The sequence below is a fragment of the Eurytemora carolleeae genome, unplaced genomic scaffold (genome assembly GCF_000591075.1).
Source record: "Eurytemora carolleeae unplaced genomic scaffold, Eaff_2.0 scaffold51, whole genome shotgun sequence".
Classification (NCBI taxonomy): Eukaryota; Metazoa; Arthropoda; class Copepoda; order Calanoida; family Temoridae; genus Eurytemora; species Eurytemora carolleeae.
In genome coordinates, this window is record NW_019396200.1 from 480,147 (window position 1) to 498,110 (window position 17,964).

Here is a 17,964-nt window from a genome sequence, read left to right on the forward strand (position 1 = left end):
ATAAAGCTGTTAAGTCCACCGTTGTGAATCAGGTATGCTCCTCTTTTTTCGATTGAAATTATGTTTAGTTATATAAATTTCATTTCATATTTTGATAAAAAATAATATGGATAGTAGTGGGGGGAGAAGAATTACTTTCTTACTTATACTCATTTCTATTGGAAAATGACAAGAAATTTTCTCAATAATATATTTATTGAATTCCAATAGTTTCCCATATTCGCGGTTAAATTATTAAATTTCTAGATTTTTCTTTAGTTTTTTTTGTAATATGAATCCTTTATACAAACTATTCCACCAAAAATTGTTTTAAAATTATCTAAATTTTGAAGAAATCATTCTTATTTTGAGAAATTATGAAAATAAACCAATGTAAAGGCAATATGGACTAATTTAGCTAGGAGTGTGGAATTATAGAACACAAATATTATGATTTATTTAATAAGGGCACAAAGGAATTAATTCTTTGTCACAAACTCTAATTTTCTAATCACTGTATAGTATATACATCAAATATTTCAAATTTGAAATAGCAAAGATCTATACCATCAGGTTGCAAAAATTTAGGAATGAGTAAATTTATGTTTGTTGCAAAAATTCAATTCACTTTTTGTACGAAACCCATAATTATCCAAAACACTTTTATCCCTAATAGGTGAAAATAATGTCAGTGCAGAATAAGAAATAAAACAGAGAGAATACAGACGCATACGCATTAATTATCATAATGAATAATATGTAGATATATACAAGTCATACAGCATGAAACTGTAGAATATGCAATGTTCATTGAGAATAATAATACAAAGTAATTTTAAGGATTGATAATAATTGCAAATATGTGAGAAACGGGTAAATTCCCTTTGTAACCTCTACAACATAAGCCTCTTATCACTCCAACCTATACCTCTTATCCCTCCAACCTAAACATCTTATCTCCCCAACCTAAACATCTTATCTCTCCAACCTAAACATTTTATCTCTCCAACCTAAACATCTTATCCCTCCAACCTTAACCTCTTATCCCTCCAACCTAAACATCTTATCTCTCCAACCTAAACCTCTTATCTCTCCCACCTAAACCTCTTATCCCTCCAACCTAAACCTTTTATCTCTCCAACCTAAACCTCTTATCTCTCCAACCTAAACCTCTTATCCCTCCAACCTAAACCTCTTATCTCTCTCACCTAAACCTTTTATCTCTCCCACCTAAACCTCTTATCCCTCCAACCTAAACCTCTTATCTCTCCAACCTATACCTCTTATCCCTCCAACGTAAACCTCTTATCTCTCCCACCTAAACCTTTTATCTCTCCAACCTAAACATCTTATCTCTCCAACCTAAACCTCTTATCCCTCCAACCTAAACGTCTTATCCCTCCAACCTAAACGTCTTATCTATCCAACCTAAACATCTTATCTCTCCAACCTAAACATCTTATCTCTCCAACCTAAACATCTTATCTCTCCAACATAAACCTCTTATCCCTCCAACCTAAACATCTTATCCCTCCAACCTAAACCTCTTATCCCTCCCACCTAAACCTCTTATCCCTCCAACCTAAACCACTTATCCCTCCCACCTAAACCTCTTATCCCTCCAACCTAAACCTCTTATCCCTCCCACCTAAACCTCTTATCCCTCCAACCTAAACCACTTATCTCTCCAACCTAAACCTCTAATCCCTACAACCTAAACCTCTTATCCCTCCAACCTAAACCACTTATCTCTCCAACCTATACCTCTTATCCCTCCAAACTAAACCTCTTATCCCTCCAACCTAAACCTCTTATCTCTCCAACCTAAACCTCTTATCTTTCCAACCTAAACATTTTATCTCTCCAACCTAAACCTCTTATCTTTCCAACCTAACCCTCTTATCCCTCCAACCTAAACCTCTTGACTCTTCAACTTAAACCTCTAATGTATATAACCTAAACCTCTTATCTCTCCCACCTAAACTATTTCCATCATTACCGGGCACAAAAGGTTAAGGAAAAACAGAAAATTCTTAGTGTAAAAGGAAAAAAGAGTTTAAAAGAGAAAATAAATCACTGTGTATACTTGTTACAAAGAATGGACTGCACTGTGGGTTAAATGTATAAAAACTGCAAAATAATGCTAAAAGACCGGTACAACAAATTATATATAATCAAAGAATGGACTGCACTGTGGGTTAAATGTTTAAAAACTGCAAAATATTGCAATAAGACCGGTACGGCAAATTATATATAATCAAAGAATGGACTGCACTGTGGGTTAAATGTTTAAAAACTGCAAAATATTGCAATAAGACAGGTACGGCAAATTATATATAATCAAAGAATGAACTGCACAGTGGGTTAAATGTTTAAAAACTGCAAAATATTGCAATAAGACCGGTACGGCAAATTATATATAATCAAAGAATGAACTGCACAGTGGGTTAAATGTTTAAAAACTGCAAAATATTGTTAAAAGACCGGTACAACAAATTATATTTAATCAAAGAATGGACTGCACCGTGGGTTAAATGTTTAAAACTGCAAAATATTGCTAAAAGACCGGTACAGCAAGTTATATATAATCAACAAACTGATTTAGATTAAAAACATATCCAAAATCTCAATGTCAATACGAAAGATTAAAAGAAAAATATTGTTTATAATCCTTTAAAACAAAGTTAAAAGTGACTTCAAGTGGCAAGTTAGATTTAAAAGTCTCTTTTTTTATTGAGAAATTTCAATTGATAATAATCCATTTTCAGCAAGAAACATTTGAATATCTCATTCATCTTTGATCAGAAAAAATGTCTATAAGATATTATTGCTTATCTAAAATACCACTCTTTAAATGGAAGATAACTTGAAGTGTCGACTATAAAGTCCATTTTACCAATTTTCATTTTAACGATTCAATATTACAATATTCTCTGTAAAATGTTAAATTAATTTATTTTGGTTTGAAATCAATTTTCAATTGTTAAGATTAGAATTAAACTTGTAATTGAAGATTTGATATTTAAACTGATTGATTACACTTCAAACCTATGAAATATTCTATACATGTGTAACAACTAAAGTATACAGAGATAACGGGAAATGAAATTCTACCGTTCTGATGTTATTTGCATAACAAAAAGCCGACACCCAAACTAGCAAAATATATCTAATATATATATATATATATTTACAAAAAAGAAATTGAGTCTTTGCTAGTCCCTATACCCTTACAACCTGATTGTGCGTAAACCTTTGATATTTCAAACTTAGCTTTTTTTGATCTAATAGAATTCATAGTTTAAAATATTTAAGGTTCTTCGACATTGTGTTGCAAAGATACAGGGATTAGAAAATCAAAGTTTGTGACTAAAACTCAATTCCTTTAGAATTCATGTCCTTTTGTTTAATTTCTACTACGAGCTGGATAATAAGATAAAGATAAAAATAAAGCCATAATACTTATCTGAAAATAGTTTGTTATATCTTTTTATTTCAAGATTTTTAAAATTTTAAAACATTCATCCTTCATACCATTGTAAACAGCCTTCTTCTTATAAACATACCTTTACCCTTGTAAACATACCTTCACTCTTGTAAACATACCTTTACTCTTATCAACATACCTTTACCCTTGTAAACATACCTTCACTCTTGTAAACAAAACCTTGTAAACATACCTTCACCCTTATAAACATAACTTTACCCTTCTAAAGATACCTTCACTCTTGTAAACATACCTTTACTCTTATCAACATACCTTTACCCTTGTAAACATACCTTCACTCTTGTAAACATACCCTTGTAAACAGCCTTCACCCTTATAAACATAACTTTACCCTTGTAAAGATACCTTCACTCTTGTAAACATACCTTTACTCTTATCAACATACCTTTACTCTTGTAAACATACCTTCACTCTTGTAAACAAAACCTTGTAAACATACCTTTACTCTTATCAACATACCTTTACCCTTGTAAACATAACTTTACCCTTCTAAAGATACCTTCACTCTTGTAAACATACCTTTACCCTTGTAAACATACCTTTACCCTTGTAAACATACCTTCACTCTTGTAAACATACCTTCACTCTTGTAAACATACCCTTGTAAACATACCTTTACCCTTGCAAACATACCTTTACCCTTGTAAACGTACCTTCACTCTTGTAAACATACCTTCACTCTTGTAAACATACCTTCACTCTTGTAAACATACCTTCACTCTTGTGAACAGCCTCTTTAATCAGAACATACTCTCAGTCTAAATTCACAAACTTCCTAATTGTTCTTAATTTTCAATGACTTGGTAAATACATAATCCTGTATTCCTGTAATCCAACCCTAGAACTATCATCCTGCCAATATTTACATATATTCATACTACAGGAGCCAAGATCCCCCTCTTCACCTTTAATATCTAGAGATCAGGATATATCAAACCCTTTATACGAGATATACATATATCAAACCCTTTATACAGGATATATATATATTAAATCCTTTATACTGGATATACATATATTATACGGGATATATATATATTAAATCCTTTATAAGGATATACATTTATCAAACCCTTTATACGGAATATACATATATATATTATACGGGATATATATATATTAAATCCTTTAGACGGGATATACATTTATCAAATTTTCTATAAAGGATATATATATATCAAACCCTTTATACAATATATATAGATCACACCCTTTATGCGGGATATATGTAGATTATACCCGTTATACAAGATATATATACAAATTAAACCCTTTGTAATATATATATAGATCAAACCCTTTATACTGGATATATATAGATCAAACCTCTTATACAGGATATATATATATATATTAAACCCTTTAAACAGGATATATATATGAAACCCTTTATACAAGATATGTATATAGATCAGACCCTTTATACAGGATATATATACATATATCAAACCCTTTTCTCGTTTCCCGTCCCCTTTTCTATGAACAGTTTAAAAAATTAGCCTTTAATTATTACTTTTCAAGCTCAACTAATAAAATTTAAAGCCTGTATTTTTCTGTTTACATTGTTGGATTTTCAAAAAAACACAGAAAAACCAAAAATACATGTGTTTATAGATTGTGGAATCAAATAATAGAACACTATTAATAAATCCGTAAACTTTGATTAAATAAAATTTCTAAATGAGCATTAATATTAATGAGTCTATATTTATCTACTGCAGCATGCAGAGTTAGTTTTATCTCCAGTTTGCATAGAATAAGTCGAGTGACGTCACATAAAAGGATTATAAAACACAGGGTAATTGTGGAAACTTTTTGGTGACACCCCCCCCCCCACCACTCCCATCCAATTCTTTTCATTTATTTTGCATTTGAACAATTTTTTTTTTAAATTGGAAATTCCCTCACTCAGCATCTCCCCTGCAGAGTCAGCATGGTTTTTCCAAATTTACACATTTTTTGCAAGCTTTGTTCCATTTCACAAACAGCAAATCTGATAACTCGCAGAATTTTGCTGAGTGTTGCAGTCCTCTGTAAATCATTGCAAAGTTCAACAGGATTGCTTAGAATTTAAAGGCACGGTTCACCAAATTTGTATATTTTAAATTTTGTTATTGATTTTAAGGTTTCAAACCAATAAGTGTAATTACTTTTGTAAATTTTGTACTTTTGTAAATACAATAAATGATAGATGTATGCGTTTTTTATTTATAAAAACAATACAAAAAAATATAGAACTAACTTTCTACAACATATATGGTGAACTGTATTTCATAACTTTATAGGATTTCTAAACATTTACTAAACGCTAATAGGAACCAAACTATTAACTATATTCTCTAATAGAAAATTATATGTTAAATCATTATATTTAAGGAAATTTACATGAAAAGGTTTTCCTTCTAAAATGCAAATTTTCCTTCTCTGCTAAAAAGGGATCATTAACGGGTTTTATAAGTATAATTGTGCGATATCTTTATATCCTCTTCACTTTTTAGTCCTCAAAGAGTGGGGATACAGGGCTACCCACAAAGGATGAGACTGAGAAGACGACCTGAAACGCTTCAAATATAACGATATTATGGTGGAACAAAATCTTCTGACTTAGAGATAGTCTTTAATGACTTATTTAATGATTTGGCAAAGAAAGTTTACAGTTGCAGGGAATAATAAATATAGACAGTAAAAATTCCGTGCATTCGTCCTTTGTGGGTAACCTGTATGAAAAAATACAATTCTGTCATTTTTTTTAAAGCAAAATCCACACGTAGACCTTACTACAACAAAGTACATCATATCTGTATCGGAATATTTTCAATCAGATTTTAATCTTAAATTTAAGATCTGTCGAAAATAGCCTTATATACTTTGATATTAAGAAAACCTAGCAAAAAAAGTATAAAATAGCAAAAAAGAAGAATCTGCATTCAAAGCCTTAAACTACTTTTAATTTAAATCAACTTTTTTTCCTTAAATTTTTTTTTCCCGATTTAATTCTATAATTGATATAGTTTATCTGAAGAATGAATTGAGATGAATTCTCAATATTCTCTGCTCGGTTTGTTCCTGCTCCAGGTGGTGCTGGGAGCTGGCTACGGAGTTCAAGATGATCACGAGGATACAGATACAAGAAACCAAGACAGAGTTGTTTTCCCAGATGAGACAGATTCAGGTGAAGTAACACTGTCCTTATCATTTCAAGAAAACTTGAATGTTTTGAGAACAAGGGTAAAAGGATTAAACGAACCAAAAAACGCGCAACAAATGGAAATTCAAACTGGAACTGTAAATTCTTTTATAATTCATGTACAGGACAGACAGTACTGTACACACTCTAGAAATTCTTGTGCCGAACATGTGAGAAAGTACTAAGTTTAGAATTTTATGTACCATTGACTGGCTTCATGGATCCTGTAACAAACTTGTAATGCTTGTACCGTACTGACTAGATTAGCTAGACTGCATTGTAAAAGTTCTTGTACCGATTTTACAATGTACAGGAAAGTGTAAATCATCGTAAAAATTTGCTTCGCTCCTAATTTCACGTTTTCTAACAATAGTCAAATATCGGTCAATGTCCAGAGTTGAAAGATTTTGATTGGCTAAACCCGTGGACTCCGAATCTTCTAGTGTATTACAATTCAATCCTTTTACCCTAAGCTCAAGCTATATAAATACCAAGCCAGGACAGTGCTATTCCTAAGTCCAAGAAAGAATAATACGAAATATCCAGTTGAGCGCTCAACTGAGGAAATCAAGGAAATACAAGGGAGGTAAGAACGGGGGAATTGGTTTTGAAAAGGAAATATTTGATGTAATTAAATTGTTTTTATTGATTGCTATAAACATAAGAAACTTAGATCATCATATTGGAATCATTAAAAAAAACACATTTATCATAACGTTTTTAAAAGGAATTAAGTCTTTGTCACAAACTCTGATTTTCTAATCCCTAAATCTTTGCAACCTAATGTCGTAGACCTTATATATTTCAAACTATGAATTCATTTAGATTTGCCTTATCAGGTTGCAAAGATATAAGGATTAGAACATTCAAGTGACTCAATTCCTTTGTCTAATTATTATGTAAAACTAATATAAAACAAGATTTCTATAGGCTGCCGTGATCCTGTTCCTCCCAGTGAATCCATTCTTAAATGCGCCCGGGGAGTTGGATCCTGTTTTGTCAAGTGTAAACCTGGACACGCCTTCCCCTCTGGCGCAACCAAGACCGTATTGAAATGCGAGCAGGGTGAGTGGTTTGACCAGCGCACCGGGCAGGGTCAACCTATACCTGACTGTTTGCCGGTGTGTGATTCTCCTTGTAGAAACCAGGGTATCTGTGTCAGACCTAACGTTTGCTTTTGCCAGGTAAAGTGAAAACCAATGTAAAGCGGAAGGATTGTCGTCTTAGAAATTCCAGTGGTATTTTGTACTTCCAACTTTCGGGTGGTTGGTCAGGTCCAACATGTTCTACTCCACCTACCCCTAGATATACTGGACCTCCTATTCTTATCTAATTTTTTTACTTTAATAATTTATTTTATTTAAATTTTACAATATTTTTAAATATCCATATTATATCAGATGGAAATATTAGAGTTTTCTATATTTCTTGTTCTTAATTTTTTTCTTGTTGGTCCATCCTTCAATCATACTTCAGCTAATTTTGAAAATAAAAAGAAAGAATTTTGTTGGATGTCCTTGTAGTTTGCCATGTTACAAGTAAGAACTATTTTTGAATGATCTTGCTTTTTTCTAAGCCATCAATTTAAAATATCAATATAAGTATAATAGAAAGTTACTGTTTGTCAGGAGTAGATATCAGATGTGATTGCAGTTCTTAATATTTTTTTCTGATTTAGGAATGTCTTGACTCAACATATCTTTTCAGCAGCAATTAAATACACTGTTCTAAGGTTTCTAAGTAGGGTAGAATAATTTTAGAAGGGGGGGGGGGGAGGATGTCTCCTCCCCTTCCCTAATGGGGTCTATATTCCCTGTCGGAAAATATGACAGTGTACAGCTTGACACTAGAGATTCCCTTCCATTTTTTCCTTCTCCTGTTCAATTTTCTTTTTTTCCTGTTCTTTATTTTCTTCTTTTTTCTTGTTTAGCTTGTTTTTGCACTTTAAGACCTTTCCAAATAGTCTTTTTAACATCAGAGTTGTGGAAAAGGTAGAGCAGAGAGATTAGGAGATTTGTAGGAAGAAGAGTATAGGGAATTGCTTCCTGTGTTCCTTCATTTTATACTGTTTCCCAGTTAGGGGAATTATAAGGAAACTCATAACTGCACCCCTTATGTAAAATGAGGAGTTGTAAGCCCTGTAAAGCCCTCTTAAGGGGAATCTTCTTTAGCAGTCCAGTCCTCAGTCCATTCCTCACAGCCGGTTGAGTAAAAAACCAGTATCATTGTGCATGTATACCCATCAGGGGCTAAATTACTTCTTTCATCTCCAGTGAACCCAGAAAACACAAAACCAGAAAGGAAAGTTTTAATCTATGTATAGTTCTTGCTTCCCCTGTAGTATACTAGATGCGTTGTTGTTGTTGTAGCTTCATCCTGGGTCAGGATCTTCGAGTTCTTCCAGTCCAAGGAAATTAGAGGCTTCTATAGGGTGGGTCCATAGGCTGGTGGTGGGGAGGCTGGTTGGATTTGCATGGCAATTAAAAAGGTGGTTTGTATCGTGAGGAGTGGTTTCACATTTGGGGCATTTATTTACAATTTTATCATCTAATCGGTTGAGGTAGGAATTAAAAAGTCTTGAGAAGCCACTCCTGAGTTGGGAGAGTCTTAATCTGGCGATTCTTGTGAGTTTAATTTCATCAGGATTGATTGGAGGAGGGGGGTTATAATCCTGGCCGAGAACGCGATTTTCAAAATATTGTTGAATGGTTTTCCTGACTGTTTCTGTGTGTATGTCTTTGAGGACTCTTTTATAATCTTGTTTGGTTGGCTCTTGCTCTCTGAATCTGTGTGTAACCTCTTCTGTGTAGATGTTCATGGATTTTTGTAGTTTCATTTGACGAGGGGGTTGAGGTCTGTTTAGGTGTTTATTACCAGGGTGAGAGAGCCTTCACGTGGTGCAACCGACAGTGCTGCGAAGCACTGCAAAGCCTCTCATCAAACTCTTCAGTTTCTGACAAGGAACCAAGAGATCTTTCAATACTAGATGCGTAACTATACACAGCGCTCTCCCGGCTGCAGTAAGGCTGGGACAAGGCCGGGACCCATATAAGATAGGTCCTTTCTCTCTGAAGTCAATAAGGCAACTGCCTCTTCTAATCTAATATTTAGGGTGGTTGGTCAGGTTCAACATGTTCTACTCCACCTACCCCTAGATGTACTGGACCTCCTCCTGCTCCTAAGAATGCCCGAATATTCTGTAGTGCAAGGTCCAGAAAGTACTAAAGTATCCTTATCATTTTAAATATAAAAGTTGGTGTTCATAAAATCTTTCAACGCAATTGAATTCAAAAAGGAATTAACGTCTATATTAATGAGTCTATATTTATCTACTGCAGCATGCAGAGTTAGTTTTATCTCCAGTTTGCATAGAATAAGTCGAGTGACGTCACATAAAAGGATTATAAAACANTGATTTAAACCTGCATCTGGTTTGTAAATGAACTGTTAGATTAAACAGTCAACTCGTGAAATATTAATGATTTAAACCTGCATCTGGTTTGTAAATGAACTGTTAGGAATGTACTGCGACCTGTCTACAAGGGCACAGGCTACCAACTGGAGATGTAAAGATGACCTTCACGTGTACAGCTGGTAGATGGTTGTACGGTACTGCAGAACAAATCCCAGATTGTACACGTAAGTATTTATCCTTAACTAATCAAATTCCTATTAAACTATAATTTCTTGCATTTTAAAGAATTAAAAATTCAAGAATATTTCTATTAAAATTAAAATCCAAGTGTTGATGCCTCATAACTTTTTTCAAATTGTATTTAAAATTTCATTAAGTTTTGAAGTCATCTGATCTTCATGCATGCTCTTTTCTCAATTTTACTGAAATTCTATATGCAAGCTAATTAAATATTGAAGAGGCAAGTCCACCAGCATAGGAACTGATAACTCACCACAAACTCAAATTATATAATTCCTGTGTCTTTTCAACCTGGTGTCATAGACCTTCGATATTTAAAACTATGAATTCTGCTGCAGATTAAAAAGTCCTCAGAGCGGCACATTCATTTGCATCATGGATGTAAAGAATTTGAGTCTTTGCCACAAACTCAAATTTTCTGATTCCTATATCCTTGCAACCCAATGCCGTAGACCTTAGATATTTCAAACTATGAATTCTGGTAGATCAAATAATCTAAGTTTGAAATATCAAAGGTTTGCACCATCAAGTTGCTAAGATTTAAGGATTAGAAAATTTGAGTTTGTGACAAAGACTCAAGTCCTTTCCTCTCTTGGCTGAACATTGGACAAAAGAAACTAAAACAACTTGTAAAAATATTCTTAATCCCTGAATCTTTGCCAACTTAATGTTTTTAACTATGGACTGTTAGATTAAACAGTCAACTCCTGACATATTAATGATTTAAACCTGCATCTGGTTTGTAAATGAACTGTTAGATTAAACAGTCAACTAGGTTTGTAAATGTTCAAACAGTCAACTCGTGAAATATTCTTAATTTAAACCTGCATCTGGTTTGTAAATGTTCAAACGAATTGGAATTGGTAAAATTGATTCAACTACCGCGCAACAGCTCAACTGTTGTTTTTATCCGGAACCACGTTAAATTCGAAAAGTCAAATTAATATTTTTTAGCCAATATTTTTTTCAAAACTATCCTTTATTTTAAGTTAAAATATGTTTTTCAACATATAACATGTTGTTAATGTATACTTGCAGAAGTACTCGGAGAACCATATGCTCATCATATCAGTCTTTATAATTTGTATGTACGGTGTGGTTTTCACTCCCTTCAGTCTTAATTGTTTTTACTTTAAATCTTGCTGGAACAAGCCACATATTTTACCTTTGGGAAAAATGTTACATTCTTTAAATGATTACATCTCGCTACTTGTTACAATTGGGAAAAATGTTACATTCTTTAAATGATTACATCTCGCTACTTGTTACAATTGGAAAAAATGATTACATGCTTTAAATGATTACTACTTGTTACAATTCACTTCAAGCGAAAAGGTGAAATTGAAATATTATATATTTTGGATAGTAATTTTCCTTGTTGAAGAACAACAAGTTTTGATTGATAATTTTTAAAATCAAACCTAGAAGAGCTACAATGTCACAAAGTGGTACCAGTGCTCTCGCATAAATTTAACCACCTTCTTCTGGCTTGTTTGCAGTGAGTTTGGCCTTCTTTTGATGGAAACCATACACAGTACGCAGTACACAGTACACAGTACAAAGTACACAGTACACAGTACACAGTACACAGTACACAGTACACAGTACACAGTACACAGTACACAGTATACTGTACACAGTACACAGTACACAGTATACTGTACACAGTACACAGTACACAGTGACAGTACACACATCATAACACACATACATATTTAACCGTCCTGCTTTTGTCAATAAGATTTTATATTGCTCCTCTAACTCTGAGCATATAAACCATTTTAGATTTTAGTCACGGAAACCCTTTTTAAGACAAGTTTCATCGGAAACAAATAAAATAAGTATAAATGAATCCAATCCTGAAGATTGAATGCATGCATTCGAAGAAATATTTTTTCTATAAATTTACTTCCCTAGAATTCTTAAATCACTTTATTCTAAGAACTATAAAAACGGATTTTGTATTATTTTATTATTAAATTCTGTATTTCTGAGGAAAATATTATTATCAATCTGTTCGTCAAATTTAAATTCATTCAATTTAACATTGATTAAATATATTTACACATTTTTTAATGATTAAATCATTGGAATCATTAAAAATTAAATGATTAAAAATCACATTTTGCAATGATTAAATACAATTACATTGGTTAAATACAGTTTTCATCACAAAATATCTTAAAAGAGATTTTGTCCCCAGTACATGATCAGGTTGTTACGATCAAATTTCGAAATTATGCTGTAGGAATTCTTATGGATCATACCAGGGGCTGTTATCTGGCAGCACATTCATCTATACACGTTTCAGTCATAATGAGAAGAATGCTGACAAGAAGTCAGCTGCCTAAGGGCTTAACTTAGGCCTGAGAGTTCAGGAATTCTTGATACACTGGAATGAGGCCCGGGTGCCTTACATACAGGAAACATCACACTCATTGCTCCTAATCTTTAGCCCGGATTGGATATCTCCAGATACATATAGCTGGCAACTTTAGACTCTCCCTGCTTGTTCAACTTTCCTCACATATAGCTGGCAACTATAGACTCTCCCTGCTTGTCCACCTTTCCTCACATATAGCTGGCAACCATAGACTCTCCTGGTGTCCACCTTTCCTCACATATAGCTGGCAACCATAGACTCTTCCTGCTTGTCCACCTTTCTACACATATAGCTGGCAACCATAGACTCTCCCTGCTTGTCCACCTTTCCTCACATATAGCTGGCAACCATAGACTCTCCCTGCTTGTCCATCTTTCCTCACATATAGCTGGCAACCATAGACTCTCCTGCTTGTCCACCTTTCCTCACATATAGGTGGCAACTATAGACTTTCCCTGCGTGTCCATCTTTCCTCACATATAGCTGGCAACCATATACTCTCCCTGCTTGTCCACCTTTCCTCTCTTCATCATCATTCACTTGGATCAATCCATTTAAAATCATTTCTTGTTGAGTAGAAAGCACACACCCTTTCGCTGAGAGAGTTGTTGACAGCCGCCCCTCTGTCCTCCTACATCTGTTAGGTGGTAATAACCGCTTAACCAGATATTTGCTTCAGATGTCTTTGAAACTAAAGGCTTGTGTAGTGTGCGGGAATCGAACCCGTGAACACCAGTCTGAAAACCAATCCATGGTTACTAGTTGCGGACAAGTGTGCTAAACTTCAGTGATCTAACGAGATCGAACTCACCCCACTCCACTAAATATCACATTTTCATTGCTCAAACTGAATTTCTGTACGAATTGTTCTAACTGAATTGCTGAACAATTAATTTCAATCATGTGTCGTCAATAATAAAACGCAATCAAATGAAATCCCAATTAAAGATTAGTAGATGACCACAGTTGTATTATTTGAACCTTTGTCAAACAAACAAAGTTTGCCATATCTTTGGTTTCTATTAAATCCCTGCCATATATTTGGTTTCTATTAAATCCCTGCCATATATTTGGTTTCTATTAAATCCCTGCCATATCTTTGGTTTCTATTAAATCCCTGCCATATCTTTGGTTTCTATTAAATCCCTGCCATATCTTTGGTTTCTATTAAATCCCTGCCATATCTTTGGTTTCTATTAAATCCCTGCCACCATTTTCTAGAAAGATAATCGTGTGCTTTTGAATTTTATTTTAAATTCTATACATCAAAACAAACCCCTTTGTTCCTCAGATGAAATTTAAATGTTTTTATTAAATCTAATTTTCCCAGATTCTGATTCGTACCTAGAAATCAAACTTATTGACTGCAGTAAAACTGCAGTTTCGGGTTTCCTATAGAGAAGTACTATGTTTGTATTTACTTCCAATTAGTTAATTGCATTTAAGATTGCTTTTATACTCAATTAATAATACAAAAACAAAAACAAAATTTTGAGATAAATAAGATATCCTAACCATCTTTTAGAGTATTTTGGCATGATTTTGTGTAGTTATTAATGTCGGGCTTTACACCAACTAGCTACCAATTACTTACCTAGTTACCTGTATACTTAGAACCTATACCTACTACCTAGTAAAGTATGTACGCTATCTATATACCTATACCATGGCTACCTATATTCCTGTAGTGTATACCTACCTACCTACCTATATACCTATACCACGGCTACCTATATTCCTGCAGTCTACCTACCTAGCTACCTGTATACCTAGTAACCTACTTAGCTACCTCTCTACCTAGTCAAGTATATAAATTACCTATTATCTAACTACCTAGCTACCTGTGACCCCTCCTGTGAAAATGGTGGGACCTGCCTCAGCTCTGGTTCTTGTGTCTGTGGGAAGAAATATAAAGGGGAACGATGTCAGTATGGTAAGTTTAGGGAAATTAAAAATAATTTTTAATTTCTTCAATTAATAATCGTTTAAAGGAGTTGAGTCACAAATTCCGATTTTCTAATATGTATATCTTTGCAACCCAATGTCGTAGACCTACTATATTTCAAATTATGAATTCAGTTATATTTGCCTTACAGGTTATCAGGTCAAAATGTGAATTCCGTTAGATCAAATAATCTAAGTGAGAAATGTAAAAGGTTTGAACCATAAAGTTGCAAAGATATCTGTAATGTGACTGATGATCTAAAGATTTTCACTTTATAAAATGTTCTAAAAGAAAAAAGAACTGAGCTGAAAACTTTAGAATGATGGATATCGAGATTAATGCTTGATCCTCTCTTTTTCTTAATATCGAGACTAACCTAATCTTGTACTTGTATCCTAAAAAGTGTATAAAATTCAACCAATCAAAGTCGCGTATATGAAGCCGATAAATTTGAAATTTTACGCGCTATTTAAGATTATAAATAAAGAGACGGGAGAGACTTTCTAATTTTAAAAAACCGGTTTTTCATTTTTCTCTACTTTATCCAAGAAAGAACGGGTCAAAAAAAAAATCAAAAGTGTGTCCTTGGATACTCAGGTTAAGTAGTCGGGATTAAGGTTATCTCATTCTAAAGTTTTCAGCTCTGATCTGCTGCAAACTTTTTCCGATATTATTTTGTACCTTGTATTACATTGAGATGTTTATAGTTTTTTGTTCATTTTTAAACATTTAAGATTTGTTTACTCCTTTAGAAGCTCCAAAAGAAATCTGAGGTATACTTATCATATTTAAAAAAAATATGCACAATATTTTTACTTTTTTTATATTGTAAACAAAATTTACACGGATAAAAGTTATAAATCTTTGTTCCGAGTACACACACTTTTCACAATTTGATAAAATCAAACATAGAGAGAATATTATTTTGAAATATATCTCAGTGTGTATTATTATTGAACAATTATTTATTCTCTAAAAAGTGAGGGGAGGGGGGGGGGTCGATGAGAAAATTTTAGGAATTAACTTAAGGTTTGCCGAGTACAAATTGCATTTCAAGGTTGAAAATAAATAATTATATAAAATCTAAGATTATAAGAGGTTTAGTAGGCCAGGTAAGAAGAATGTACTTAATGACCTCCTGGAGAAAATATATCTAGTCTGTTACAAGAATGTAATGCAAGGAAAGTTAATTGCAGTTGCGTATACTCTGCGTACATATTGAAACCAGTTCTCTCTGGGCGGAATTTGTAAACCAGAATAGATGCATCAGTGTTCGTTTAGTATCCGAGGAGGTTAAAAGCATTAAATTTTGATAATTTTGATAATTCACATAATAATTTCCTATGCCCATTGGCTAATCTTAATTTAAATACGGTTTCCAAGAAAACTTGGTTGATCTCAACTTAAATACGGTTTCAAGGAAAACTTTGTTGATCTCAACTTAGATACGGTTTTAAGGAAAACTTTACTAATCTTAACTTAAATGCGGGTTCAAGGAAAACTTGGCTGATCTTAACTTAAATACGGTTTCAAGGAAAACTTGGCTGATCTTAACTTAAATACGGTTTCAAGGAAAACTTGGCTAATGTCAACGGTTTCTTGGAAAATGTCGCAAAAGAATTTTTGCCTCAACTGTTTTTATCGGAAGAAATTTGGCAGAATAGTAAACTCTAGAACTATCCAAGTTTGGTGAAAATATGTGAGAAGGATATTAGTATTCGTTTTAACATAGAAATATCACAAATACTAAATCTAGGAAACGACAAAAAGTGTACTGCAGGACGTTTGTTGTTGTTAGATAAATTTGTTACACTTTATCACAATTACGTCCTAATAAGTTAACACAATTATTTCCCCGATGAGCTACACTGAAATTGAAAGTTTTCATCAAGGAATTGAGTTTTTAGTCACAAACTTTCATTTTCTAATGACTAGGTCCTTGTAACGCAATGTCGTAGACCTTAAATATTTCAAAATATGATTTCCGTTTGAAATATCAGCGGTTTACACTACAAGGTTGTACAAATATAAAATTTTTAGAAATTTAGTTTGTGTTAAGAACTCAATTTATTTCTAAAACTATGTTTAGAGTCTAGTTCATGTGCACCAGAGAAACTAGGATTCAATGGAAGTTTTAATTGTAGCAGTACTCAGGTACAGATCAGGTAGGATTTTTTATACAGTCATTCTCCACTAAAACCCACTTTTTATTTGGTCAAACTGCAGTACGCACAAACAGCTTAGTTAAGAATGCAGTGTATCACATGCCTAGAATTTAAACGTGCTTTCATGAAGTCATTTTCTATGTTTTTTCTTTAATAAATCAATTATATGGAGCTCTTCAAGAACTGTTTTATGTAAAAAAGAATCATTTATAAACATGTTTCATGTAAAGAACCTGAAAACTGTCTTGTCAGCACCTTTTCAAAATGATAATAAATAATAAAAATAATAATAATAATAATAATTATAATCTTCAGAATTATTAATAGATAAAACCTTAATCCTTGATTCATTCTCAAACCTTTCCAGTTTTCCTAAAATTCTTAATTTTCTTTGTTTCTAGGTGTAGTTTATCCTGTCCTGCTGGGATAGATTTCTCCGAATCCCCGGCTCAGATCTATTCTTGTCATTTCTCCGAAGGACGGTTTTATCCTTCATCCACTCCGTCCTGTATCTTCGGTAAACAATCAACAACTTTTATTTATTAATTAATTTTAAAAATGAAAAATAAAAAACGAAAAAAATATTTTGTTGATCTATAGGCCTTTAGATCTATAACGTTACTCAGTATTAAACATCTTTTAGGATGGGTTAGATTAGATGGAATCAACTCTTTTCAAACTATTTTTTTCGGGTTTTAGCTTCTTTTAAATTATAAACTGTAAAGAATAACAAGTGCACCTCATATATTATTTGCAAATCTCCAAAGTTCCTGTATCAGGTTCAAACCTGGAGATATCCCGTGAGTATGGAAGTTCTTATTCACCCGGAGATTCAACCCTTCTCCAGTATACTACTCAGGATTGGATCAACACTGCTACAAGTAATTTTACTGCAAATACTGGCAAAAAAATTAGTCTTTTCGGATGATGATGCGACGGTGAATTTTTTTTCCATTTCTAACATTTCTTTGATATATATATTAAGATGTCAAAACGGTACAGTACACCAAATGAAAGATGACTGCTGTGAGATACATGTTCCAATATAAGGGTATTATGTGAGATACATGTTCCAATATAAGGGTATTATGTGAGATACATGTTCCAATATATGGGTATTATGTAAGATACATGTTCCAATA

At 33.1% G+C, this 17,964-nt stretch overlaps 1 protein-coding gene across 14 annotated transcripts in view; it reads left to right on the top strand.

The window, feature by feature from the left end:
- Positions 1-6,509: 6,509 nt before the first annotated feature.
- Positions 6,510-17,964, top strand: part of LOC111697932 (hemocytin) — a 70,718-nt gene continuing 59,263 nt past the window's right edge. For 13 of the 14 annotated variants that reach the window (XM_023468093.1, XM_023468097.1, XM_023468091.1 and 10 more), the window contains exons 1-8: positions 6,510-6,659; positions 7,605-7,858; positions 9,786-9,883; positions 10,193-10,313; positions 14,550-14,645; positions 16,747-16,822; positions 17,224-17,339; positions 17,602-17,703. In XM_023468093.1, the coding sequence (XP_023323861.1) occupies positions 10,247-10,313; positions 14,550-14,645; positions 16,747-16,822; positions 17,224-17,339; positions 17,602-17,703 (457 nt within the window). In that variant the 5' untranslated portion in view covers positions 6,510-6,659; positions 7,605-7,858; positions 9,786-9,883; positions 10,193-10,246. Of the gene's footprint in view, positions 6,660-7,191; positions 7,261-7,604; positions 7,859-9,785; positions 9,884-10,192; positions 10,314-14,549; positions 14,646-16,746; positions 16,823-17,223; positions 17,340-17,601; positions 17,704-17,964 lie in introns of all 14 variants that reach the window. The other variant, XM_023468092.1, reaches the window with a different exon arrangement.